At 49.1% G+C, this 25,132-nt stretch overlaps 2 protein-coding genes across 4 annotated transcripts in view; both read left to right on the top strand.

Annotated features, from left to right (window-relative positions):
* PTPN9 (protein tyrosine phosphatase non-receptor type 9) overlaps window positions 1–8,050 on the top strand; it is a 75,092-nt gene extending 67,042 nt beyond the window's left edge. The window contains exons 10-13 of the mRNA XM_058542115.1: window positions 1,959–2,037; window positions 3,474–3,624; window positions 4,049–4,256; window positions 5,329–8,050. Of these exons, the coding sequence (XP_058398098.1) occupies window positions 1,959–2,037; window positions 3,474–3,624; window positions 4,049–4,256; window positions 5,329–5,543 (653 nt within the window). The 3' untranslated portion in view covers window positions 5,544–8,050. The remainder of the gene's footprint in view (window positions 1–1,958; window positions 2,038–3,473; window positions 3,625–4,048; window positions 4,257–5,328) is intronic.
* Window positions 8,051–15,420: 7,370 nt separating this feature from the next.
* Window positions 15,421–25,132, top strand: part of SIN3A (SIN3 transcription regulator family member A) — a 64,259-nt gene continuing 54,547 nt past the window's right edge. The window contains exon 1 of one of the 3 annotated variants that reach the window (XM_058542105.1): window positions 15,421–15,656. The gene's annotated coding sequence lies outside the window, so the exon portion shown is untranslated. Of the gene's footprint in view, window positions 15,657–19,439; window positions 19,677–23,419; window positions 24,072–25,132 lie in introns of those variants that run through there. The other 2 variants (XM_058542104.1, XM_058542106.1) reach the window with 2 other exon arrangements.

Raw genomic sequence — 25,132 nt, 5'->3', positions numbered from 1 at the left:
AAAATGAAGATGAAAATCACTCCTAACCCTAAGACCCATAATGTTAACATTTTGCAGCATCCCCTTCTAAACGTTTTTCTATGCATACAAATAGATATAGATGTATAAAATATCTAACAAAATGGGCTGTTTCTATACATTGTCTCTTTTTTCATTTGATGGTATCTTGTGAATACTTTTCCATAGCAAAAAATACACATCTTAAAACATCACCTTTATGGACTGCTTAAATTGGGGGTATGCCATAATTTAACTGATCCTCTCTTGTTAGACATTTAGCTTGTTCCCAAGGCCTCGCATGCTTTTGGCAGTCTACACTTCTGTAAAGATGGAATCTGAGTATCATAAAATGTTCATGCTTGCTAAAAGGCTTTAGCAAAAATGGTAGTGAAAGCAGCAGACTTCCAGGACAAAATCAACCCTTGGTACTGCCCTGCTTCCCTGAAAGCAAAGGGGGAAAAAGCACTGGGAAAGTACAAGGAATTCTCCTGAGTTGTTACTGCCTTGATTGAAAGGGAGTTGGTGACCCAGAAGTATCTTCAAAGTTCTGACTGAGTGCCCAGCCCCGTGCAGGTTCTAGCTCTAAAAGGAGAACTTGATGACATGGCCTTTGCCTTCAGCACCGTATTTGCTGAGACATGATTAATCTTCACAAAGTAAAATGACTGATGTAAGACCATATACATTAAATGGTTAAGCTGTTTTGATCTAGCTGTGCCATCAAGATCTGAGAGGAGAGGAAGCCCTGTGAGAATGTAGTGGTCCGAGAAAGCTTCAAGGAAGAGGCAGCACTTGAAAATGGGTAGAAAATGAATGGCCTTGGAGGTGTGAGAGAGACAGCTTGAGCAAAGGAATAGGGGCGGAAGTGAGCATGGTTATCTATATTGTGATGAAGCAGTTTCTTAGAAAGTTTAAACTGGCAGAGTATCCAGAATAGACTGGAAGAGAAAGACTCTTATTCAGAAAAGTAAACCAAGAGGGTATTACAGTAACTCAGAGAAAAGACAATGTGGTCCTCGTGGCAGTGAAATTGGGCAGGGAGACCAGGATGGGCGCAAAAGGGTAAAAACCAAAAATATTTCAAAGGCAAAAATCTCTAGGACTTGGTAACTGTTTCTGGGAGATGAAGGAAATGAGTAAGTCATAGCTGACTACAACTTTTTAAGACTGAGTGATTTAAGAATGCCAGTACTCTTAACAGAGATGAGAAAGTGGAGCGAGAAAGCTAATTTTGCAGGAGGAGACTGAATAGCAAACATATTGGGTCTGAGGAGATGACGGGACACGGAAGGGGAATGGTTCAGTAGGTGAATATAAGGCTTAGGTGAGATGAAAACAGCTAGAGACATGTGCACAGTTGACACTGTCAGTCTGGATGTGATATCTGAAGCCCTGGTGATAAGGCTCTGACAGGGTATGGAACAGTGCTTCTCAAACTGTAACCTACCTACAGCTTCACCTGGGCATCTTGTTAAATGCAGATTGTGCATTTCTAAATTTATTTACTTATTTATTTATTTAGTGTGTTTGTGTGTGTGTGAGGAAGATCAGCCCTAAGCTAACATCCATGCCAATCCTCCTCTTTTTGCTGAGGAAGACTGGCCCTGAGCTAACATGCATGCCCATCTCCTCCACTTTATGTGGGATGCCGCCACAGCATGGCCTGACAAGCAGTGTGTCGGCGCACACCCGGGATCTGAACCCGGGCCACCAGCAGCAGAGTGCGCACACTTAACCACTACGCCATGGGGCCGGCCCCCCAGTTGTGCATTTTTAACCTCTCCCATATGGTGCTGGTGCTGGTAGTCCAAGGACCACTCTGAATAGCATGGATATAGTGAGATGAGCAGAGAGCCAGCATCTGTGCTTTGGAATTAGTAGTTGGGAGAAGAACAGGAGAACCTAAGAAGGAAAGAAGTGCTTCCCAGCATCATGTTCCCTGTCTTCTTTCATTCCAGGCCCTTTGGAGAATACCTATCGTGATTTCTGGCTCATGGTTTGGGAGCAAAAAGTCTTGGTGATTGTCATGACCACTCGGTGAGTTCATTCTTTTTCTCCTGCCCTCTGCCTCTACCCTGTCCCCAAGCATGGATGATTCAAGGGAGGAGTTTAGCTCTTAGAAACAATGAGGATTAGGAAAGCCTTGGCAGAGTATGAGATGTCTTAGCTTTTTCTTAGCTGACCCAGAGTTAACACAGCCAGAGTATGGTGGAGATTGATAGATCCAACTTGTCAAAGCTTTAATCTATGGCTCTGGTGACCCTGTGCCAGTTACAGCTTATGCTGAGGTCCTAGCCTTATCCCCTAAACGAAGTATTAGGAAGCATGAGGCAGTGCACTTTTAATCTAGTCCCTACTTCCAAACGGCAGCTATCTTCGTGCCTTCCGAATTACTAATTCCCTTTGTGCTCCCTTACCCTGCTACTTTTTTTTTTTGTCGCTGTTTTCAATTTTATTTTATTTTATTTAATTTTTATTTATTTATTTTTCCCCCACAGCCCCAGTAGATAGTTGTATGTCATAGTTGCACATCCTTCTAGTTGCTGTATGTGGGACGCGGCCTCAGCATGGCCGGAGAAACAGTGCGTCGGTGCGCGCCCGGGATCCGAACCCGGGCCGCCAGCAGCGGAGCGTGCGCACTTAACCGCTAAGCCACAGGGCCGGCCCTACCCTGCTACTTTTGACCATTTTTCTGCTCATTCATATTTCCACCTATAGGAGAACTGCAAAAAAGAAGTGAAACATAATAGGTCAGGCAGGAAGCTCTTGATGAAAGGAATACTTTTGAAATTTTGGTCTGTATATCTGCCAGAACTTCAGGAATTACTATTTCATTAGTATTATTATTATGATAATTATAACCTATTTCAGATGAAGAGAAAAAATTTAATGAGAATGTTTGCTCCATTCTGTTCCTCATGACACTGTTACAACCACTTTTGGTTTGGGGAGGAGGTAGTGAAAGAAGTACCATCTTGGAGTGCTTTGGAGCCACTGAAGAGTAGTGAGGTGGACTTGAGGCCTTGACATAAACCTCCTGGTAGCATCCAAGGAGCTGTGCCTTTCCCACTCCTCTATCAGCCAAAGGCCCTTAATGAGGAAGAGAATGAACAATGGCTGAGATACAGGGAGTTCAGTCTGGCCCACCATGTTTTCTCTGCTCTCTTTCTTTGTCCACCTAGTATTTATCCAAGATATGTGAAGAGTACCAACAGGTATCAGGAAAGTAGCCAAATGGTGTAGCAGATGCTCCATAAATGTCTGCTAAATGAGTATATGCACCAACTTCAGCTGTTGTTACGTCTGTTTAGAATGAAGGTTTCCTTCCTTTTCTGCCGAGAAATAGGAGTGCAAGTTAGAAACAATGCAAGAGATGACACTGCTGCCTAGGAGTATAGCAGGTCATGGGGAGAGCAGGGTTGCTGTTGCAGAGAGGAAGGATGGAAGGCTTACCTTGCTCTTTGTGTCTTCAGCTTTGAGGAGGGCGGCAGGAGAAAGTGTGGCCAGTACTGGCCTTTAGAAAAAGACTCTCGGATCCGATTTGGCTTCCTCACAGTGACCAATCTAGGCGTGGAGAACATGAACCATTATAAGAAAACAACGCTAGAAATTCACAACACAGAGGTAAATCCAGGTTTCTATTTTCTCACTTTTTTGAAGCTGGGGGAGAACCTTTACTGTAAAGAAAATCTCCAAAGGGAAGAGGCAGGATTCCAGGGAGTTTATAAGTTACTTTCATTTTTCTGGGAACAGGATTAGGATATTGAACTCAGAGCCAGTATAGCCATATTGTCTCAACACAACAGTGGCATTACTTCGGAATAAAACTTATAAGAAATCTGGATCCTATAATATAGGAGTTCTGCCCTTTCCAGACATTTAACCTTTCCTTTGGGTTTGTAGAGAAGCATTGTAGAGAAAGTTGAGAGTGGTAGGCAGGAATCTTGGTGGTTGGGATACCAGGGGGTTGAGAATCTGGAAAAGCCAAAGGTAGTCAGGGGCAAGCAGAAATGACCTCATTAACTTTTGCTTCTTTTTTTCATCCAAGGAGCGGCAGAAACGCCAGGTGACCCACTTTCAGTTCCTGAGCTGGCCAGATTATGGTGTCCCTTCCTCGGCAGCTTCCCTCATTGACTTTTTGAGAGCGGTCAGGAATCAGCAGAGGCTGGCCGTCAGCAGCATGGGAGCGCGCTCCAAAGGGCAATGCCCTGAGCCACCCATTGTGGTCCATTGCAGTGCAGGCATTGGCAGGACAGGTAATGTATCTGATGCAGCTCTTGTAGCATCCAGAGGTAGTAAGGTTGGGAGAGGCATAACAGAGCTCTAGTTGCCAGACTGCAAGAATTTGATCCATTGGTGGTGAATTGCCATGAAAAATTCCTCTTTAATGTCCTTTTGATATCCCTAGTGCTAGATATACTGGCCAGAATGTACACGTCAGAAGCCAAATCCTCTGGGGGTTAATGCTTTATACATCCCATCAACTTGATTGTCTTCTGACCCCATCGCTGTAACCTGGGTGTCCCAGAGAGCTCAGCTGGTCTGTTGCTTCCTTCTCATCTCCCCCCTTGGGGAGATTGCCATCCTGCGTTGTGCTCTCCATTCTGGAGCCAGTTAGCGGGTTTTGCCTTAAGGGGATGTGCATTTCGGGGACTGCTGGCCTTTCTAGTTCAGAGGTCCCTTTGGGAGAAAGTCAGGAAGAATAGGTTTGTGTTAGGTCTCTGAGGAGAAGTTGTAGAGAATCTGAAAATGAGAGCCCATGTGTGGGAGTGCTGTCATTCTATCTGTCTGGAATTGAAGCAGGCAGTTCCTCTATGTCACCTTCCCACTTAGTCTTCCTGTTACCCCCTTATATGTCCCAAGAGACAAGAGGCCTTCTCATTTCTTTGGCCTCCAACACTCCCTGTGACCACCTCAAGTCCTTTTTTTTTTTTTTTTTTTTTTTTGGTGAGGAAGATCAGCCCTGAGCTAACATCCATGCCAATTCTCCTCTTTTTTTGCTGAGGAAGACTGGCCCTGGGCTACCATTCGTGCCTGTCTTCCTCCAGTTTATAAGGGACGCTGCCACATCATGGCCTGACAAGCGGTGCATCAGTGCGCGCTCAGGATCTGAACCTAGGCCGCCAGTAGCAGAGCCCGCGCACTTAACCGCTACGCGCCACGGGGCCGGCCCCCTCCTCAAGTCCTTTTAGGTCTAAGGCCAACTGGCCTCCTGCCATGAGGCACCTTGCCTTTGAATTCATTCATCTAGTCCTGCCTGGGTTATTTGGTAGAGGGAGGGATAGAGGAGAAGTAGACCAGGTATGACCACTTCCTTCCTTCCTTCAGGTACCTTCTGCTCACTGGACATCTGCCTAGCACAGCTGGAGGAGCTTGGCACCCTTAATGTGTTCCAGACGGTGTCCCGCATGAGGACCCAGAGGGCCTTCAGCATCCAGACCCCTGAGCAGTACTATTTTTGTTACAAGGCAATCCTGGAGTTCGCAGAGAGAGAGGGCATGGTGCCCTCCAGCCACAACCTCCTGGCCATGGAGGGTCAGTAACTGTCCCATGAGCCTCCTACTTGCTGGCTGGCCTTCCTTAAACTACCCTGGACAATGCTGAGCCTATAGGTTGCCATGAGTTACGCTGAAGCCATGGACCAAACTCTTTCTTGTGAATCCCGGCGCACATGTGCACGCAAGGCAGCCTTTCCCTTTGGCTAGATAGATATGGTGAAATTGCCGCTAAAAAGGGCCAGCAGCAATGTGTTCTTAATTCCTAGCACCTGCTATCGAACTGTGCCTTATTAAAACCAAATTGTGGCTATCAGTTTTTGCCAGGGGCCCCGAGGTAAGTGGGGGAAGGAACCTCCCTCCCCCCTTTCCCAATGCCATTCTCCTTCTCGAGGTCTCTTTCCCATTCCTTCCCGTTGCTAGAATTTGATGGGGAGGTTTGGTGAGCATCCACCTTCCTTCCCAGAGAGCTTGACCACGTTATACATTCTAGAGAACGTCCTGAGTGCCAAGCACGTTTATACCTAGGGCGTGTATTCCAGTCTTTTCTGTCATTCTGTGTGTGTGCGTGTGTGTATGTGCACTTATGTGTATGGGTCCATATGTACGTGTGTATATAATATATATTGTATGTGATAATATGGTCGTATTCTATAAATACATATACACAGAGATACTCCTTTGTAGAAGTTCCTGGGGCTCCGTGTTGTAGTTCAGGACTCCTTGCTTCTTGGACCCTACTGTTTATCCTGGACTAGCTGGGGTTGGAGATTATGCTCCTGTTGTCAGACCACAGAGTGATGGAAGAGGACACACATACATCCACTCTCCATGCTCCTGCCACGGGCCCTCACGTAATGACTTATCTCTCTCTTCAGGATGCTGCCTGTTGGAGCCAAGAATACTGATTTGTGGTGACACTGGTTTAGTTCAGCATGGATTATCCTTATCTAATGATTTTTCTCTGTTTACTTTGCTGATTTTGGGAATAGACCTCCACTGTGATTCCAGACCCTCTCTTTCCTCCTCCCTATCCCTCGAGGATTGACATGTAGGGGTAGAGGTGAACTCACTGAGCAGCCAGAGCCAAAAGTAAGCGGTACGAAATCTTAGAAGCAAAGAGAGGGAGCCGAGGTGTGTGAGAGAGGAAACTACTAAGAGAATCCCTCCTTGGGAGAATGAGATGGGGCCCTTTCTTCCTTTGCTAGAAGGTTCCTTTCCTTATGCAACTTGGCTCTGTCTACTCAAATTCCCATCTCTTCCTGGCTACTAGCCTGCCAGACCCTGGAGCTCAAGCTGGGTAGGTTCTGTATCAATAAAAAGCTTCACCCCTGGCTGGGTGAGGCAGTTGCCTGCAATCACTATTTGCCCCCTATTCATCCAGCCTATCCCTGTCTGCTCCTGGCCTACCCATCCTGATGCGCCAGGGATGGAATCAAGAGTCCCCAGCACTCCACATTCCTAAGGAAATCCCAGGAACCCCTAAACCTTCTTCCCCCATCACAGATGAGGTTGGCAGCTGATCAGACCTCAATACTTTTATACTGTAATAAGCTCTTTGAATGTATATATTCTTATTTTTACAATTTTTTCATTTTGTATTTAACGTCAATGGACTGAGTCAGATTCAGAAAATAATTGTAAATGTTCATATTCAATATCTTACAGTGATACGGTTTTGTATTTACATATAAATATACCGACATGATCAAACCCTTTTAGCTTCATCAATTTAGTAGCAGTCTGGGGCTGGGAAGGTGAGGAGGGGGTCTAAGAGCTGATCCGGGAGGGCTGGGAAGGCAGGGAGGGACCTAAGGCCTAAGTATCTGAGACTTTCAGTTCTGAGAGCCACCCACCTTGTCTGTAGGCCATGGCCCTAGCTCTGGGCAGAGAGGGGATCAGTACCAGTTGAGAGTGTTTTCTGGGTGGCAGTCTTTATGCTTGGTGCTTTTCCCCCCATTATCTCATTCAACCTTCACTACAATCTAGTGAGATACTGTTCTCCCACTCTTCTATTTCTGTAAAGATGAGGAAGGTTCAAAGGGTTACAGTGATTTGCTCTAGAATTAGAGCTCAAGTTAGTCTGCTTACAAAGCCTTTGGCCTCCACTACATTGCTGTCTCTCAAGGATCGAGATAGTGTTTTGTCTTTGAAAACCAGAGTGTTTTTTAGCTCTCCTTTCAGAATATAAACAGTTCTTAAATTCTAGAGAGTTGATCTTGAGCCCATACTGCATGGAAGGGTGACAGATTTGTTTACTGATTTTCTCAGATAAGACCTCCTGGTGTAGGGTCCTCAGGTCTACAGAGTACCAAGGGGTCATTCTCCCAGGGAAACTCCATACATATGGGTACACTGGTGTTTGTGGAAAGATCTTAAGTTACTTGCATCTCTTAGAATGGAACCAGAAGTTTTGTCCACATAGGACCACTCCCCATGCCATGTAGCTACTCTCTGTTGTCCAGTGACAGCCTACTCTGTTGGGGCAGTTCTGGCCTGGAGAGTGTGCAAAATATTGAGGTGTTCTTAATAAAAGTGATAGCAGCTAACATTTACTGAGTGCTTAACTCTGTTGTTCCAGGTGCTATTCAAAGTGCTTCCTAGGTATTATTTCATTCACCCTCAAAGCAACGTTTTGAGGTAGGTATTGACAGAAGAAAAAGACTGAGGCACAGGAAAATTATTTTGTCACAGCCAAGAACCCGGACCATCTGACTCCAAAATACCTGTTGTTAACTGCTAGACTCCCTCTAAGGATCCATCTCCTGATCTGCCAACAAATTTCTCTTTGAATGTCTTACCTTAATCAAGAGCTGAAGTGTAGAGCAAAAGATTAAGCCAGTTCTTTCCCTGGATAAGCCTCTGTTCTCTTGGGGGCAAGCAAGCATAAGAGGTGAACAGAGGTACTTGAAATCTGGGAAATCCAAGAAGTATGTAGGAAACAGGATTAATAATAAAAGATCTGAAGAAGGTAGTCTTGAACTGTCATTTATTTGAAGAGGCTGTAGCCAAACTGCTCTGTAAATTCAGAAGTTATGTGTGAGTTCCTCCTTGCGTGTCTGAGGATTGGTGAGGTTATCACTTGCAAGAGCTCCATAAAAATGCAGATTCTTGGGTCCTGCCCAGTAGGTGGTTAAGTGAGTGAGGTGGTGAGCCAGGTTTCAGAACCACTGTCTTAGCCCATGTTCCTGACTCTGAGGAAGGTTAGCAAACCGATGACTCCTACATCTGAGAGAAAGGGATCAATAGCTTTCCCTCCACTGCCATAATTTACTTGTAGCTTTTACCATTGGGAAGATAATCGATACTCAGTGTGAGCCTACCTGTGCTATGTGTTAAAAGGTAAAGAAAGGGGAAGACGGAGAAGGAGCCCCGAATCTGTTCAGGAAGTTAAGGCTTTCACATAGGAGACTGGGTGAACAAAGCAAGAGAACCCACGATCAAATGCTGGATTGTACAGTTGAGAACATTAGATGAAAAAAACATGTTAAGGGGGGAGAGAGCATTATGGGCTTCTGATTTGAGCTTTTTTTTTTTCACCTAACTTACTCCTTCTACCAATGATCCCTTCATCCTGCCCATCCCTGTCAGCTAAGATGGGACTCCTGAGGTGAAGGGTGCCCCTGCATCCTCAGCCTAGGAGGCCCACCATTGTCAGTCTCCATGTCACCATGTGCAGGTAAATGACTCGTTCTTGGGAGACTGGACTGTTGAGCATCATGGATTGAGGAAGATGGGACTCCTGCCCTCAAGGACTTCCCATCTCTAGGCACAACCAGACATATATGGAAACTCACAAATCAGAGACTTGGAGGGAAGTGGGCCAGGAGCTATGGCCAGGTAAAAAAGCCTTCCTAGAGGGACTTAGCTCTTTGGTAGTTTTCAGTTCTCACCACTCAACCCAAGACAAGTCCAGCTTCCTTTTGTAAAAGAAGGGGCTGTATTAGATGATCCTACCGTAGGCCCTCTGACTCTAAGAGTCTAGTTCTTTATTGGACAGTGTGAATGCCTGTAACGGAACCATCAGGCCCTTCTCCGATTGGGTTAGCTCCTGTTTGCAATCCCCAGGTTTGGCTTGTTTTCAAAGTCTCCTCTTTCAAGCTGCTGCCACTTCTCTGTATTCCCTCAATTCCCTTCCCATTTGGCCTCCAACTTAGAAAGCAGGTCAAGTCTCCCCTGTAAACCCCAGACCAACCCATAGGGCTTTAAGGCTTCCATGCCACATGGGGCAGACAGGGTGACTCAGAGCCAAGGAATGAACTGACCAAGGTCCCAGAGCTCTGGTCGAGATCTTAGATTCGTCTCAGGCCTTGGTCACTACCCACAGACCACCGTTAGCTTATGAAGGGCAGAAGCTAAAGCTCCCACCAGCTTGGGAACCAGATTTTCTCTAGGGAGGTATCCACCCCATAGTTACCATCACACAACAGTTGTGAATATCAAGTGTTTTGGACTGCACCGCTCTTAATTGACCACAGAAAAGACTGGATCTTCTCCACAAATAGAAATCTAGCACTCTCAGAAACATGTTGCAGTGTTTAATCTCCCTTCACCCCTCACCATAGCTTTCATAAAATCCTTCCTTCTGTTTAAGCTAAATCTGGCATGCTGCAGTCTAAAGTACCCGTATGTTTTCTGGCTAAGGCCAAGGTGAAGATAGCTAACCACACCGGAATCCTAGCTAGGAGTGCTGGATGGAGATTGGGAGCAGTGATCCCTTTTCAACAATTTAGGGTAATATGTCCTTGATGGTTGTTAGGACTAAGATGAAGATGAAAGTGGGAAACCAAGACAATGAGATGTAGAGAGAAGGTAGTTAAAAAAGGCAGAGCACCCCCTCCCCCACTCCAAGCTCACTTCCTTCTACCCCTCCCCCACGTCAGAACCTTAGGCCTCAAGACTGGACAGATGTGCAGCTGAGCCTAGGTCAGCCATTTCATCCTGTGGGGTCTCTCTTTCACTTCCTTGACCTTTAATGAATACCTCTTCTGTGGCCAGCAGCCAGGGGACTTATGGAGTCTGATGTTCAGGGCAGATACTGGGCTGGATGTCAACTGGGGACTGAGTTTAGATAGAAGCTAGGAGCCTTGGAAGTGGGTGAGGATGGAGAAGAATGAGGAGGGCAGGAAGACAGGAGAGACCCCTGGGAGCCACTAACATTTAGGGGAGGATTGAAGAAGAAAAAGGCTGTGAAAGATTGTGATTAATAGGCAGAGGTAACAGGACAAGGCCAGGCTGTATTCTCACAGACTGATGAGACTTGGGGAGTGGCTGGGATGAATGAACAAGATTTGGAAATGTAGGTTCACTGGTGGTCTTCTCGGGGCAGGGGCTGACAGGGAGGAGGCATGAATGGTAGGTGAAGGAATAGAGATGGCAGTGCTTGGGCTGTCTCCACTTCAACCAAAGTGAGGCCCACCTTTATCTCTTACATATTAGCCCTCTGAATAAGATTTCATTTGAACAAAGGAACCTGCTGCTTTAAAAAGAAATCACCAAACAAGTGATATACAAAAGGAAGCACTTTGAAAACATAGAGCCAGGTAAATTGGAGAACATATTGTTATATCTGTTTTCTAGATTTGGACTGGAAGTGACCCAGAGGGGTAAATTAATGCTCAGTGAGGGGAAGACATTTCAAGGCAGTGAGTAGCAGTCTTAAAACCCACTAAAAAATTCCAAGCCTCCAAAGCCGCCCAGAAATCAGAAATACAGAATATGTACAACCTAAGCCAGCTGGTTGTCAGAGAAATAGTTTCTTCACACAGTGGGATCATTGGGTCCTTTAGGCCTGTCCTGGGCTCTTAGACTGCAGCACCGGAAACTTCACATCTGAATGGCCAGGAGACAAGGGTATAGCAACAAGATAAAGGAGAAAAAGTTCTGAGAAGTCTTGACTAAATGCTAGGCATAGTTTATTTTTACCACACTCATGTAGGTATTCTTTTTTTTTTTTTTTTTTTGCTGAGGAAGACTGACCCTGGGCTAACATCTGTGCCCATCTTCCTCCACTTTATATGGGATGCCGCCACAGCATGGCTTGACGAGCGATGTATCAGTGCGCGCCCCGGATCCAAACCCCGGGCCACCAGCAGTGGAGCACGCGCAGTTAACCGCTATGCCACGGGGCTTGCCCCATCACGTAGGTATTCTTATTCTTAGTTTACGGATAAGGAAATTGGAAAGATAAGTGACTTGCCAAAGACGTCCAGCTAGGAAGCAACTAAACTGGGATTCTGAACAATAGCTTGAGTTTTCCCCTTGAAGCCGTAGGGTACTTTGGGTTGGGGGTGGGAGCAAGTCTCAGATGCCCCTCATCTGGATATTCCCAAGCTGACAATGGTCTTCTATAGCTGGCAGAGGTTCTGTCAGCAGGGCACTAGCACTGACGCTGACATCTTTTTGGCAGAGTCACTGAAAGGCAGGCCCTAAATGTCAATCACAACCCATAAGCACCCTCAAGAACTATGAATGAGTCCTTTTTGTGAATGAGGGGGTATATGTGTGTGTGATGCCTGTGAGAGAGCGTGTCAGAAGGTGTGAGAGTTTTGAGTACTGTATATGTGTTGTGAGTTGAGGAGGCATGTATATATGTGGTTGGGAGACAAATCTTGCGTCTTTGAGGATAATTTTTTTTGGAAAGGGCCAGAAATCATTTAGAACTATTTGGGGACAAACTGCTCTTGGAGTTAGGGAAGTAGGGAGGGTGGAGCAGGAGGGGAGGCTGTTTTTATCCAGAAGCCCCAACCTGGACCATGGTACCCTAGTGTGTATAGAGATAGATAGCACATGGGGGCATAGACAAAGCTCAGGCTTTGGGCCCAGAATTGCCATGGCTGCTTGACTTGGGCAAGTCATTGTACTGCTCTGAGCCTCAGTTTGCTCAACTACAAACAGGATAATAATCCCTAACTCACACAAAAGAGGCCTCCTGGGAATCAGAACTTGGCTTCCCAATGTGACTTTTCCAAGGAAGCTCTCACCCAGATCCGTTCACTGTTCCGTCCTCACTGATAGACAGTAGGGAAGAGGTCGGGTGGATGCAACCTTCAGTGCAGCTGGAGGGCCAATGCTGCCAAATCAAATACTCACTTTCCCAAAGAGTCTGGGACTGGCTGTGCTATGCAGGCATCAATGTACTGAGTCAGAAACAATCACTGGACCCCTTCCAAGGGGCCTCTTATGCCTGACTGCTGTGGGCACTGGGGGCTCAGAGGTGAAATTAGATAGAGTGGCTATGCTCTAGGAGCTCAGTCTAGGGGGTGTTCAGGAGGGGATTTCCACCAGCGTGGTGCACTCAGGAGGGTAGGAAGTGTCAAAAAAGTCTGGGTCTCTGAGTGGGAGTAACTATTCTAGTTGCAAATGCTCCTTAAAGGAACTTCATCCACAGTATACCGCTGTCCAGGCTTACACTCAAATGCTTGGGCCTTTGGCCTCCACAGAAGCTCAGAACCTAACTAGGTATATTAAAGCACATTTTATCACATTTGATCTTCATAACAGGGCAAAGATTGCTATGTTATCCTCTTGTACAAGACAGGAGGCTGATCCACAGAAAAGAGATTAGGTGGGACTCAGCTTACAGACTAATATTCTTTCTGGTCTACCACTCTGCCTCATCTCACGTTCACAGCATGTGTTATGCCTTCATCTAGGGCAGAACCTCTTGGGAAATAGAGCAGGAATCTGAGATGGGGCTCCAGACATCGAGGGATCTCTGATCTGATGTAGAAAAACTTGGTCCTCACTCTAGGGAGCCCCCAGTCTGAGAATGAACCTCAACCTCTATGGCCCTGTCAGGTGTTGGGCCTCCCACTGAATACACAGTCCTCATCTCCTGGCCTTTCCCCCTCTACACCCTTCCCCTCAGTGATTCCATCAACCAAGCTACTGCCCAAATTCTAGTCCCCACTCCACCTGGGATGATCTGCTGCCCTTGCAAATCAGTATTTCTTCCAGTCTGCCCTCTCCTTAGAGGCAAGCTTCCCTCCTCATCAGACCCCTCACCCCCAGGGACTCTTGAGTGAGAGAAGGAAGGGTCCTTAGAGCCTGTCTTTGTACTCCAATTTCCAGCCGGGGGTGAGGTGGGGGGGAACAGCCCCAGAGGGAGGAAGGGACTTGCCTAAGGATATACCAGTCACTGGCCATGCTATGTCTAGAACCCAGATCACCCAACCACCAGCCTCACACTCTTCTGCCTCTTCACATACCAGGCCACTGACTCCTTTCCCTCCATTACTCACACTGAATCAGTCACCCAGTCCCCTTGAGTCTTTCTTAAACACCTCTCCTTTTTTATTCTTGCTTACCCATTGCCACTGCCCTGGTCAAGTCCTCATGACATCTCACCTGAATTGTTGGGACTGATTAACTGGCACAGGCCCCCATTCTGCCCACAGGACTCTTAAGACCCTTCACATTCTGCATATCCCACCTGATCCACACTAACTTCCTTTCCCGGATGCCTCAATCAACAGGTCTTGCTTGCTCACTCATTGTGTGCCCTGGCCCCAGGCTCAGCTCTGTTGAGCGCAGACATGTGGAGTAGCCTTTGCCTCCCAGAAACTCTTTTTGGTTGAAAGTTATGACAAACACTGCAAATGATTCTGGGAACAATCTGAGGCAGATCTTTGACTTGAGGGCTGCTGAAGGTAGGGAAGGCTTTCTGGGTTGGGTGGCTGGGAAAGAGAAAAGAAGCCTTCTCTCGGGTCCCCCCCACCTACCCCTCCTACCAGAAGGTGTACCTCTGAGGTTTCCAAACCAAGTATTACAACAACCTTTGTGCCTCACCTTGCTTCCTGTAGTGACTCCTCACTCAACCTACTCTCAGAGCCCATCCAGCTGCTGGGATATTGAGTATCTTAAACCATAGTTCTGGGCTTGTGGTCCTGTGACCATGCTGCTTGCACGTTGTGTTGTGCAAGTCTAAGAATTTTAACCAGTTATTAAAGTCTTCTGCCGTTTTGTTCCATCCTTCCAACCCTGATTTTCATTACTACAGCCACACTTGAAGGTCCTTAACAATGTTTTGCATTTACCCCTTTGTGCCCTTTGCTGAAAATGACTTGCCCCTCCATTTCTGCCTGATGAAATCTTGAAGACCCAACTTGAGTGCTGCCTCTTCCATGAAGACTCCCAGTTTTCCTCAGCTAGAAAGAATCTCCCTTCTCTGAGCTTCTATGGATGTGTATTTATATATACATTCCTGCCTTGCCTTAGCTCTTTCTGTAGCATACCCTCAGCTAGGTGTGGAGCCCTTGGAGGGTACAGAGCATTTCATCCAGTCTCTGTAATCGTACCCAGCAGCAGGTGCGGTATGAATGTGTCTGCCTCACCCACATTAGATGCTCAGACAAGTGCCTGTTGCCCTGAACGCAGGACTTCCCGCTTACGCTGCTCATTTTTAGGCAGGCGCCTTAACAGAATGGGCCAGAAACGGTTCGGTTACACAGCCAGGGGAATCGGGACATTCCAGCCGGTCGCTAGGGTGTCCGTACCCGCCTCCCTCTGCCCGGCTCCAAATGGGGTGTGTATGTGAAGGAAGTGGTGGCCGAGTAGCCCCGCTAGCTCCTCCTCTGGGTACACCCTGCGGATCTCCCAAGGGTCTCAAGAAACTCGAGGCGGCGGTGCCGGAGAGACAGAAGCCTCTGCCATGGATGGGCCTCCCACTCGCGGCTAGTTTTATTTATTTATTTATATATTTTTGGAGGTAGGGGGCGTTCAATGAAGGGGAAGAGGTGGAGCGAGGGGAGGAGGCGGGCCCAGGGTGACTGACGCGAGCGCCGGGGAGCCAATGGCCCATGGGGGGCGTTCCCCCCCATTCAGGACTCCTCGCCTGCCTCGGAAGGTATGTTAAACAGCTGCTTTTCATTTGGTCTCCCCAATCTCGGGCGTTTGGGGGGCTAGTTCGCCGGCCGGTCGTTTTGGCCAGTCCGCCACGGTGCGGGCGCCGAAGGCCCCGGTTCGGAGCTAGGGGAGGCTCGGAGTCCGGCAGCCGAGGGAGGCGAGGGGCAGGCCAGGAAAGAGAGCTCTTGGCGCCGCCCGCCCGGCAGTGTGTGTTTCCAAGCCGGGCCCGATCCGTGGGGAGGGGGTCGGCCCGGCCCGGGGTCGCCAGTGCGCTGGCAGTGCTGCCTAGTTTATTTCACCGAGCAGTCAGTTTCGGTAGGTTTCGGCGGCGGACTGGGTAAGGGGCGGGCAGGAGGAGATCCTCCCCGCTCCTGGAATGCCTAAAAAAAAATTATTGTAAAGAAGAAAAAAGGAGAGATTCCGTACACCGACTGGAACTGGGCCCGGGCTGCGGCGCGCGGGCTCGGCAGGGGGCGGCGGCCTGAGCCCGCGGCGCCCGGAGTTGGTCGAGAGCTGGAGTTAGCTAGCGAGCCGAGGCCCGCGGCTTTCCCCGCTAACCACGCTGGGCGAGGGCGGCAGTCGCCGCGAGGGTTTTGTTTCTGTCCGCAAACTTGTCGGAGGGGGCGGTGGGCCCGCGGTTGTTATGGACTCTGGGGGCGGGGGCAACGCTGGACTCGCGGGAGGTGCTGCTGGGGGTGGGGGAGGACACCGGAAAGAGCCCCCCGCGCCTCGGCACTCGCCCCGCGCGCCGGTCTGGGCTCTTCAAACTCCCGAGCCGTGGCAGTAGAGCCAGCATTCGGTCCCGGAACCCACCAGGCCGCGAACCCGCGCGGAACTCGGCCCGGGGATGTGGAAAAACCTCCAGGAACTCGGCGGCTTCGACCCGCGGCCCCAGCTGATCCCCTTGCAAACATGGAGCTCCCTCCTTCCCCGCCCACCCTAAGGCGGCGGCGGCGGCGGGTCCCCGCCGCACCCCCCGGTCGTGCCGCTCGCCCGCGGATGGGGCGGGGACGGGGGCGCGGGCGTGTGTGCGCGCCCACGAGGGGTTGCCTGAAAGGGGCAGTGAAGGTCGGAAACTGGGAAAACAGTCTTCACGCTCAGAATCGGGAAAAGGAAATGCATCAGCGGGCGGGGAGGGGCGCGGGGGGGCGCGCCTGTCAGCCGGGATGGCGGCCGCGGGCTGGGAGGCGGGGCGCCGGCGTGAACCGCCGGGGTTGGGCGGGGCGCGCCGGGAGAGGAGGCGCAGGGGCCCCGGCCCACAGAGCGCCGGGTTGCCCCAGCTTCCATTCCTTGGCCTAGCCTATTTACTATCGACTCCGGCGGCGGCTTGTGCAACCAGCCCCGAGCGGGGCCGAGGGGCGGGGCCTTGTCTTGTCTCTTCCACCCACCTCGGGCTCCTCCAGAGAGCCCGCCTTCTCTTGTCTTCCACTGGCTGGACGAGACTCCCTTTTTTCCTTCTCGCTTATCGATTGGGTGACATTCTCCCGAGCTCCGCCTATCGGAGACCGGGCTGGAGTTTAAGTTGCTAGGATTTTTTTCAGTGAAGGGCGGAGGAGGATTCTTGCGGCCTACGTGTGGCGCAAGGTCCCGCCCCCACTTCTGGTTGGTGAGATGGATAGTCCCGCCTGCTCCGGCGGAGCGAGCTTGGAGAGGGAAGTCCAGCCCTGTTCCCCGCCCCCTCCCCTCGCTTGTGTGCGCGCTCCGCACATGTGTGAGGCCCGCCTTGCTCCTTCGAACTGTCCTCCCGCCCGGAAGTCCCCGGTTCGGAGCCCTTGGCGGGGGGAGGGGGGAAGGGAGAACCGAGAAGGCACACAATGATTCCTCCAAGCTCGCGACCTGGTAGTCTTTGTGATGAAGTGTAAGGGTGACGGTGTGGAGTGGATTTGGGGGGCTTAGCTCCGGGGGTTCTGCAGAGGTTGGGAGGAGGAGGTGCGATCTGTCCTTCCGGGCCAAGTACTAAAGTTCGGACTATTCCTGCGCCTCTCGACTTCCAGGAGACCACCCTGAGCTTAAGCTTGAGAACGCTGCCGACGCTGACAGTGTGTTTTCTTCCCAGCGCAAGGCAGCCGCAGTCCTTACTTGGCTTTATCTAAAACTCTGAGCAACCTAGGATTGGCCTGGATGCCTTAGGCAAGATCCGGGGTAGCTCATCCCCTGTTGACCGAGAAGTCGGGGCGGCCCAATCCTACTTGAGTTCGAAGTGGTTCTTGATGTCCAGGTAGGAGCACCGTGTGGCACCCAGTCCAGGGAGCGGGGGACAGCCCAAGTTAAAGGTAGCCCTAGGTCATTTCTGCGTAAGTGCCGCTTCTTCGTAACTTCCTACAGGTTTGGCCGAGGGGTCGCTTCGGTCTGTGTGACTTATTTTTAGAGCTCCGTTCTGGGGCAGGGCTTGGCTCCCGGCGAGACTGCTCCCATCTGTCAGCTACTCATGGAGTTCACAGTTCGCTGCCTTTTCCTTGCGGCTGGAAGCCATCCTTGGAGTCAGGCCCACCTGTTGCCAGCGCTCGATTCTTGCCGTCTCCGCTGGGTTGTGGAAGGAGGACAAGACAGGAGCTAGGAGTCGGTTGCGGGGGGCCTGCCACTTGGGGACTGACTCTAGCCTCTCTTGGGGGAGTAGCCTTTTTGCTAGAGAGAGCGGGAAAACTCTGGCCCCGCCCCCTCCTCTCCTGGCGCTCTGTGAGCGCCCCCCAAAGCAAGGCCAGAGTCAGTTCTTTGCCCTATTTGGTGAATAAATAAAAGCAACCTAGGTGTTGCAAGCACTTTGTCTCTTGTGTTCGAGGCACTATTACCTACACAGAGAGGGCCTAGGTACTGCCATTAACACTCGTTGGCCAAGGAGGAAGTGACCAGCCGTTCTTATTATCTTTTGTCTGTAACTCTGGACCTTTTATCCTTTCTCTGAAGTGTGGGGTGAAGGTTCCTTTATGCTGTGGCCTGTTTGGTCTCCTTCCTCAATTTTTCGAGTCTGAGGATGCCTCCAAATCTACCCTGGAGATCGGGAGTGCCTTAAGCCTCACGCTCCGCCTTCAGGAGGTTTGCCAAGGCGGTGGCTGTTAGGCTCTGCCTTCATTTTGGTTATCTCCGCCTTCTTAGGACTGCATATTCAGGTTTAGGGAGTGTCGGTGTTAGGAGTGTGCAGCTACCCGGAGCTGCGAGCTCGCAACTCTTGGGGCTATTTCTCGGCTTTAGTCTCCAGCCCTTAATTCTGTACTCTACTTACTGAAAGGAGCTGTCGGCTGCTCCAGATATTTGTGCTTACAAGGACGCAGCATGCAGAAATGTAAATGGTAAAGAGAGAACTGGATAGGATGGATGAGGTTCTTTTTCTCCTTTTTTATGCTGCTACCTCTCCCCTTCAAATCCCACGGCATCGGATCTCGGCTGCTGAGCTCCGCGCAACCTCCTGTTTCGGGCCCTGGAACTCTCCGCTCCAGTCTCTAGTGTAAACATTCCACAAAAGGACTGCTAAGGTTCAGCCTCCTCGCTCAGGGCGGAGTCAGCTCCTTCCTAGACGGGCGCCCTGGCTAATGGAGGCTCCTACCGGCGCCGAGATACCCAATCCGAGGGTTGGGGGCGGGGCCTGGCCCGGCAGTGTGGTAGGAGGAGCCTGTCTCACTTACGGACATTTTACCCCACATCGGTTACTTACCTTCCTGGGGCAGCGAGAGAGCCAGGGATAGCCTTCCAATGCGATGACCGGCGAGGGCGGGAGCCGACTTGTTGGGCCTGTGGCTGAGACTGTACGGGGCGGGATATGTGGAATCCTCCAATGAGACGTGAAGAGCTTCCATGCTTCCTCCAATGGTGTTGCGGCTTGGGGGTGGGATTCAGCAATTCGTCTCCAATAGGCGGGGCTGAGTTAGGGAAGCTGCCCGCCAATAGGGGCGTGGAGAAGGTGAGCGGCTCTCCCTCCCCTCCCAGCCGAGGGGGAAGGGGCGGGCAGTTGGCAGGGAGGGCGCAGTGATTGGCTAAATCTTTGACGGGCGGATAATGCGGCCTGTAGCGGAGCGAAGTCGAGTCGTCCCTCTGCGGGGCGGGCCGGGGGAGTGGGCGGGATTTCCCGGGTAACAGAGAAGCGGCCGCGGCGGTAGAGGCGGCGGAGACGGTTTCTCCATCTTCCCCCCCTCCCCTTCCCCCCTCGGAGTTTCCCTCCCTCCCTCCCTCCCTCCTTCCCAGTCTGGGCACCGGGGCCTGTGACCGCTTCGTTAGCGGAGAGGAGGCTGCCAGTCCGCTTCGGCGGGCCTGTGCCCCGCGCCGTTCTCGGGGCCTCCCTGCAGAGCCCGAGGCTCACGCCGAGAGGGACACGCAGTGAGGAGCGGCCGAAGCAGCTTTGCGGTGAGAGCACGCCGGGCCGGGCTCGGGGCGGGGAGCCTGGTGGCGGGTAACGCCGGACTCGAGGGCGTGTATTTTTAGGGGTGGCTGACCTCCTCGGCTTCCCGTAGAGCAGGCGGGCGGGAGGTGTGTGGATGTGTGAGGGGGGTGGGGGGCGGAGCGGGGTAGCTCCTTGCGGGAGGGGGAGGAGAGCGTAGTCCCGGTGCGCGCGGAGGGGGCGGGCTCTCGCGCCGCCGCTCAGGGGCGGGGCGGCGCGCGCGTGCGGTTGTGGAGAAAGGGGCGGGGCCGGCCCTGCGCTGAGTGCAGTTTGCGTTCGACCACCCCTCCAGCCCTCCCAGCGTGGGCGGGGCCTCGGCCGGCGGCCTCGCACTGGCCGGCTGGGTTGGGGGGACGGCTAGGGGGTCTCCCGCGTGTGGCTTTGGGGTGCGGCAGGGAGGGGGCGTGAAGTCTGCGTTCCTCCGCCTTCTCGGGATCCGGTTGGCCGGAGGGGCCGTACGGAGTGGCGATGCCACTCCCCCTGGCCGTCTTCCCCTCCCCCCGGTTTCCGCCTCCTTGGCAAGTGAGGCGGAGCTCGGGAAAGCCCGCTGTCGGGTCTGGCCCGGAGTCGCGGCGCCTAGATCTGCCCCGCCCTGCCTCTCCGTGGGGTGGGAGGGGCCCCCGCTGACTTGAGAGCTGTGGAGGTGTCCGGACTTACTCTTGTGGCTCGGCCATGCCTTTTGCCTGGGGCACGGGGGCCAGGGGCCAGAGCAGTTGTCTCCGCTTTGCTTCATGCGGCGTGGATGGCACCGTGCAGCTCCGAGAGCGTGGTCACCACCAGTCCCCTCTTGGTTGTAATTATTGGGGCGAGGTGCTCAAGGTCCCTTCGTTGGAATCAGCGGTGGAGTGCTGCTCGTGCTGTGACCATGCTTCCGCAGCGGTGATGGTGGGGGGAGGGGCCGAGAGTCGTCAGAGACTAGAAATGTGGCCGGGGACAACCTTTCCTGGAGTTCCCTTGATGTTAGTTACCGTGGTTCTACGGGGCGGGGCTTCCCTTGAGCCAGTGGGGTGGTGGGTAGTTACTTAGCGTTGGCCACTGTTGCGATGCCTTAGGACTTCAAAACCAATTAACCATGAAGAGGCTGTGGAAGCTCCTGCTTTTCACAAAGCTGACATTTATAAAAAGAGTTGCATTACATTTTACTCTTAAAAATAACCTGTTTATAAAAGATGGTGATTTAAAAAAACCTCAGACTTTGAATAAAATACTCTGATTTCTTCGATTCTTGCATTTTTAAATTTCAGTTGTACAGATGGTTCTGCTCTATAAGCTTAATTTCACAAAGAAATAAGTTGTAATTTAGGTAACTACGTGTATAGGTAGATGTTCTTGAAAAGTCTTCTCTTCTGGTTTTATGTAATTCTGTTAGAACATCTACAGGACTTTCTATTTGTATTCTATAAAACATAGTGTGTTTGCCCCGTTGTATTACAAAGAGTATGGTGAAGTCAGGGACTGGTGTAGCCTTATGTATGTGACTTATCTAGAGTTGCTCTCCAACCTTTATTGAGGAGTTGTCTCAGGACATTTCAGGTATAATGAACCATTTTGAGGTTTTTGCTCTGACTTGATACATTCTGTTATTAAGATAAATTACTTAAGTATTTTTGATATTTTCACGAGAAAATAAACATAGTATGAATATATTTATGCACTAACATCTGAGCAGGCCTTCTGGCTAGTTATCTGAAGTTAAATTCTAGATTTATGCTTTGCTCAGTTGGAACTGAGAGTTTGGTGCCCTGTGCTATGTACTCTTGTGAAGAGAGTAAGTCTCACCTTCTCAGCTAAGAAAGTAGCGACGGCAACAGTAGCTTTTTAGTTTGATTAATGGTGGTTATAATAGAATTGGTGTGGAGACAGAAAACCTGGGTGTTTTTCCTGATGCTATAAACTGACCAAGATAGTGAAGATAGTGGAGAATTTACCGCTGAGGAAAGTTTGGTCAACACATACTTGTTCCACCATTTGCAATGGTGTGTGCTGGGACACATAGAAGACCTAATTCATGCTCTTAAAGAATATGTCATCTGTTGGTGTGCCAGGGTCAGAAGTCCCACATAAGCTTTAAGGATACAAGTAAGAACCTGGATATACTGTATTGGGAAAGTTTTCATAAGTGCTTCTTACCTCTCCAAATATCAGTATTATATATTATAGTTTGTTAAAGACCCTGGATAGATTGGCATTTTGTAATTAAGAAAGTTTCACCTAAACAATAAGATTGTTTTCTTTTTTAAGGAAGGAGGTGTGTAGTAATTTGATAAGATTCCTGGCAAAGCATAGTCCTGTTTACATCTTCAGTGCAAACAGACAAGATACTGGAGAGCTGTGCAAGGCAGCTGTTAATGCCTGTTCATTTTAGTTGGAATTAAAATATTACGTCCATGGTATTCAGGAATCTAGAGCAGTGTTTTAAAAGGCTTTCTCACTCTTCTGGGTAACTCCACCAACCAAGAGTTTGTTAAGCTTTACTTTATGTAGATTCTTGTAAAAAGGATAGTTATGTGCTTTTTCACACTGTGTCCTTTGTCTCCTTGAGTAATAATAATAAGAGCTTACGTTTATTGAGCCCTTAACATGTCCCAGGCATTGTTAGGCAGTGTATATTTATTAACTTATTTAATCTTCATGACAACCCTGTGTAGTAGGTACTATGAAATCCATGTTTTGAAGATGAGGAAACAGTGGCACAGAGAGGTTAGACATATGGTAAGTGGCCAAGCCAGGATCTGAACCCAGGCAATCTGGTTCCAGAGTCCATGCTGTTAACTACACTAAAGCTGCCTCTGGTCCAAGGATAGTAAACAGAAAAGGAGCAGTGTGCCTTTTTTCTAAGTTATTGTGGTAAAATATATATATAATGTAAAAATTTACCTTTTTTAAGTATACAATTCATTGGCATTAAGTACATTCCCCTTGTTGTGCAACCATCACCACCATCCATCTCCAGAACTTTTTCATCTTTCCAAACTGAAACTGTGTACCCATTAAACAATATCAACCCCCTCTATCCTCCCCCCAGCCCTTGGCAACCACTATTCTACTTTCTGTCTCTGTGAATTTGATTATAAGTATGCCATACAAGTGGAATCATACAGTATTTGTTCTTTGTGTCTGACTTATTTCACTTAAAATAGTGTCTTCAGGGTTCATCCATGTCATAGCATGTGTCAGAATTACCTTCCTTTTTATTTATTTTTTATTTATTTATTTTTTGTGAGGAAGATCAGCCCTGAGCTAACATCTGCCAATTCTCCTCTTTTTGCTGAGGAAGACTGGCCCTGGGCTAACATCCATGCTGATCTTCCTCCACTTTATATGGGACGCCGCCACAGCATGGTTTTGACAAGCAGTGCGTCGGTGCGCGCCTGGGATCCGAACCGGCGAACCCCGGGCCGCCGCAGCGGAGCGCGCGTACTTAACCGCTTGCACCACCGGGCCGGCCCCTACCTTCCTTTTTAAAGGTGAATAATATTCCATTATATGTGTATACCACATCTTGTTTATCTGTTTATCTGTAGATGTTCATTTGGATTGTTTCCATCTCTTGGCTATTCTGAAAATGCTGCTTTGAACATGGGTGTATAAATATCTCTTCAGGCACCTGCATTGAATTCTTTTGGGTATATGCTCAGAAGTGAGATTGCTGGATCATATAGTAATTGTGTGTTTAATTTTTTGAGGAGCGGTATGCTTTTGAAAGTAGCTTTGAGGGAAAAGATTGGGACTCAGATTCTAAAGGTGAATTGAGTCAACACCCATTTATTGACTACCTTCTGAAATAGCTCTGGGCTGACGCAGAAAGAGTCTTTGTCGCCAAGAAATTTACATTCTTAGAAGGAAAGGCAAATAAACGTGATTTTACTACACATCAGCGTAGGTTTAGTGCCATTCGAGTCAAGTACAAAGAGCCATAAGGAATTCAGAGAGCCCATCTTTGGGGTGGAGGAAGAGGGGACGCTGAATGAGAAACAGGAGGGCAAAGTCTGAAATCATAGATCCAGTTGAAGGGAGTTGTTAAATGAGGTGCTGAGATGCACCCATGTTCATAGCAGCATCTCACTCAAAGTACCTCCAGAGAGTGCTTGGAATGTTAGAAGGGGTAGCATGGTGTTGAAATTGGCAGGTGAATTGTAGTCTCTTCCAGAGTTTGTGAATCCTGTTCTCTTCAGTTTGCAGACCTGATTGCTTCTGCTGCTTTGGAAGATATTTAAGAATCACAGTGAAGAAATTATGGACTTGGCATATATGTTACTGTTACCCTGTCAAGCTCAAGATATATTATTAATGTGGTCAACTGTTGTTTCCTAATACTTCTTTTCCTTCACATGCCTTCCTGTTTTCTGCTACTTTAATAAGTGAGTAGTAGAAGTAATATCTTAGAATTTTTATCTTTTTCTTGTTACGGTTATAAGTAAATAATTGTGGATATTTGTTTTTTGTTGAGGTTAAAGTCAGATAATGAAACCCATCCAGCAGCGTACTTGGGTAGTCTGAATCAGGGTTCTGCCATTATTACATTGTATTCTTTCCAAATATTTCAAGGAATTTTGTTTTCCTGACATTTTTCTTTTTAATTATGAATTCTGATTGTCTTTCGACAATTATCTAATTGTCTTTTAACAACACATTAAAAAAATAAAAACTCTTGGTTTCCTTTAATTATGTAACTTTCTTTTTTTTTTTAAAGATTTTATTTATTTATTTATTTCCCCCCCAAAGCCCCAGTAGATAGTTGTATGTCATAGCTGCACATCCTTCCGTTGCTGTATGTGGGATACGGCCTCAGCATGGTCGGAGAAGCGGTGCGTCGGTGCATCCTGGGCTCCCAACCCGGGCCCCCAGCAGCGCAGCGTGCGCACTTAACCGCTAAGCCACGGGGCCGGCCCCCGAATTGTGTAACTTTCTTTTTGGGTCTCTTTCTTCAAAAGACATGCCCAGTGGGATTTGTTGTCAGTTATGACCACATGCATAGAAGTTTTTGTCCCCATACTTTTGTAGAGCAATTACCTGATACTGGTTTTCCTCAGGGAGAGCTGCACCAGCGCTCACAGTCCATCTAGATTGGGACTTAACTTTCTTGATGGTCTCAGTGCCTAGAACTTTCTTGATGGTCTCAGTGCCTAGGACCGTGCTGACACACAGTAGGTGATAAATAAATAGTTTACGGACTGAACTCTAAAGGCATTTTAAAGTTTGCTAACTAGAGGCTACGTGTTTAGTGGCACTTGGCTTCCAAGTTAGTTAGGCATTTATTGGTAGCAGTTTCTTTCTTTCTTTTTTTTTTTTGTGAGGAAGATCAGCCCTGAGCTAACATCCATGCCAATCCTCCTCTTTTTGCTGAGGAAGACCGGCCCTGAGCTAACATCTATTGCCGATCTTCCTCCTTTTTTTTTTTTTCCCCCCTTTTTCTCCCCAA

The sequence above is a fragment of the Diceros bicornis genome, chromosome 5 (genome assembly GCF_020826845.1).
Source record: "Diceros bicornis minor isolate mBicDic1 chromosome 5, mDicBic1.mat.cur, whole genome shotgun sequence".
Lineage (NCBI taxonomy): Eukaryota > Metazoa > Chordata > Mammalia > Perissodactyla > Rhinocerotidae > Diceros > Diceros bicornis.
Note: the sequence above shows the minus strand (reverse complement) of the source record. Positions and strands in the feature narration are given on the sequence as shown.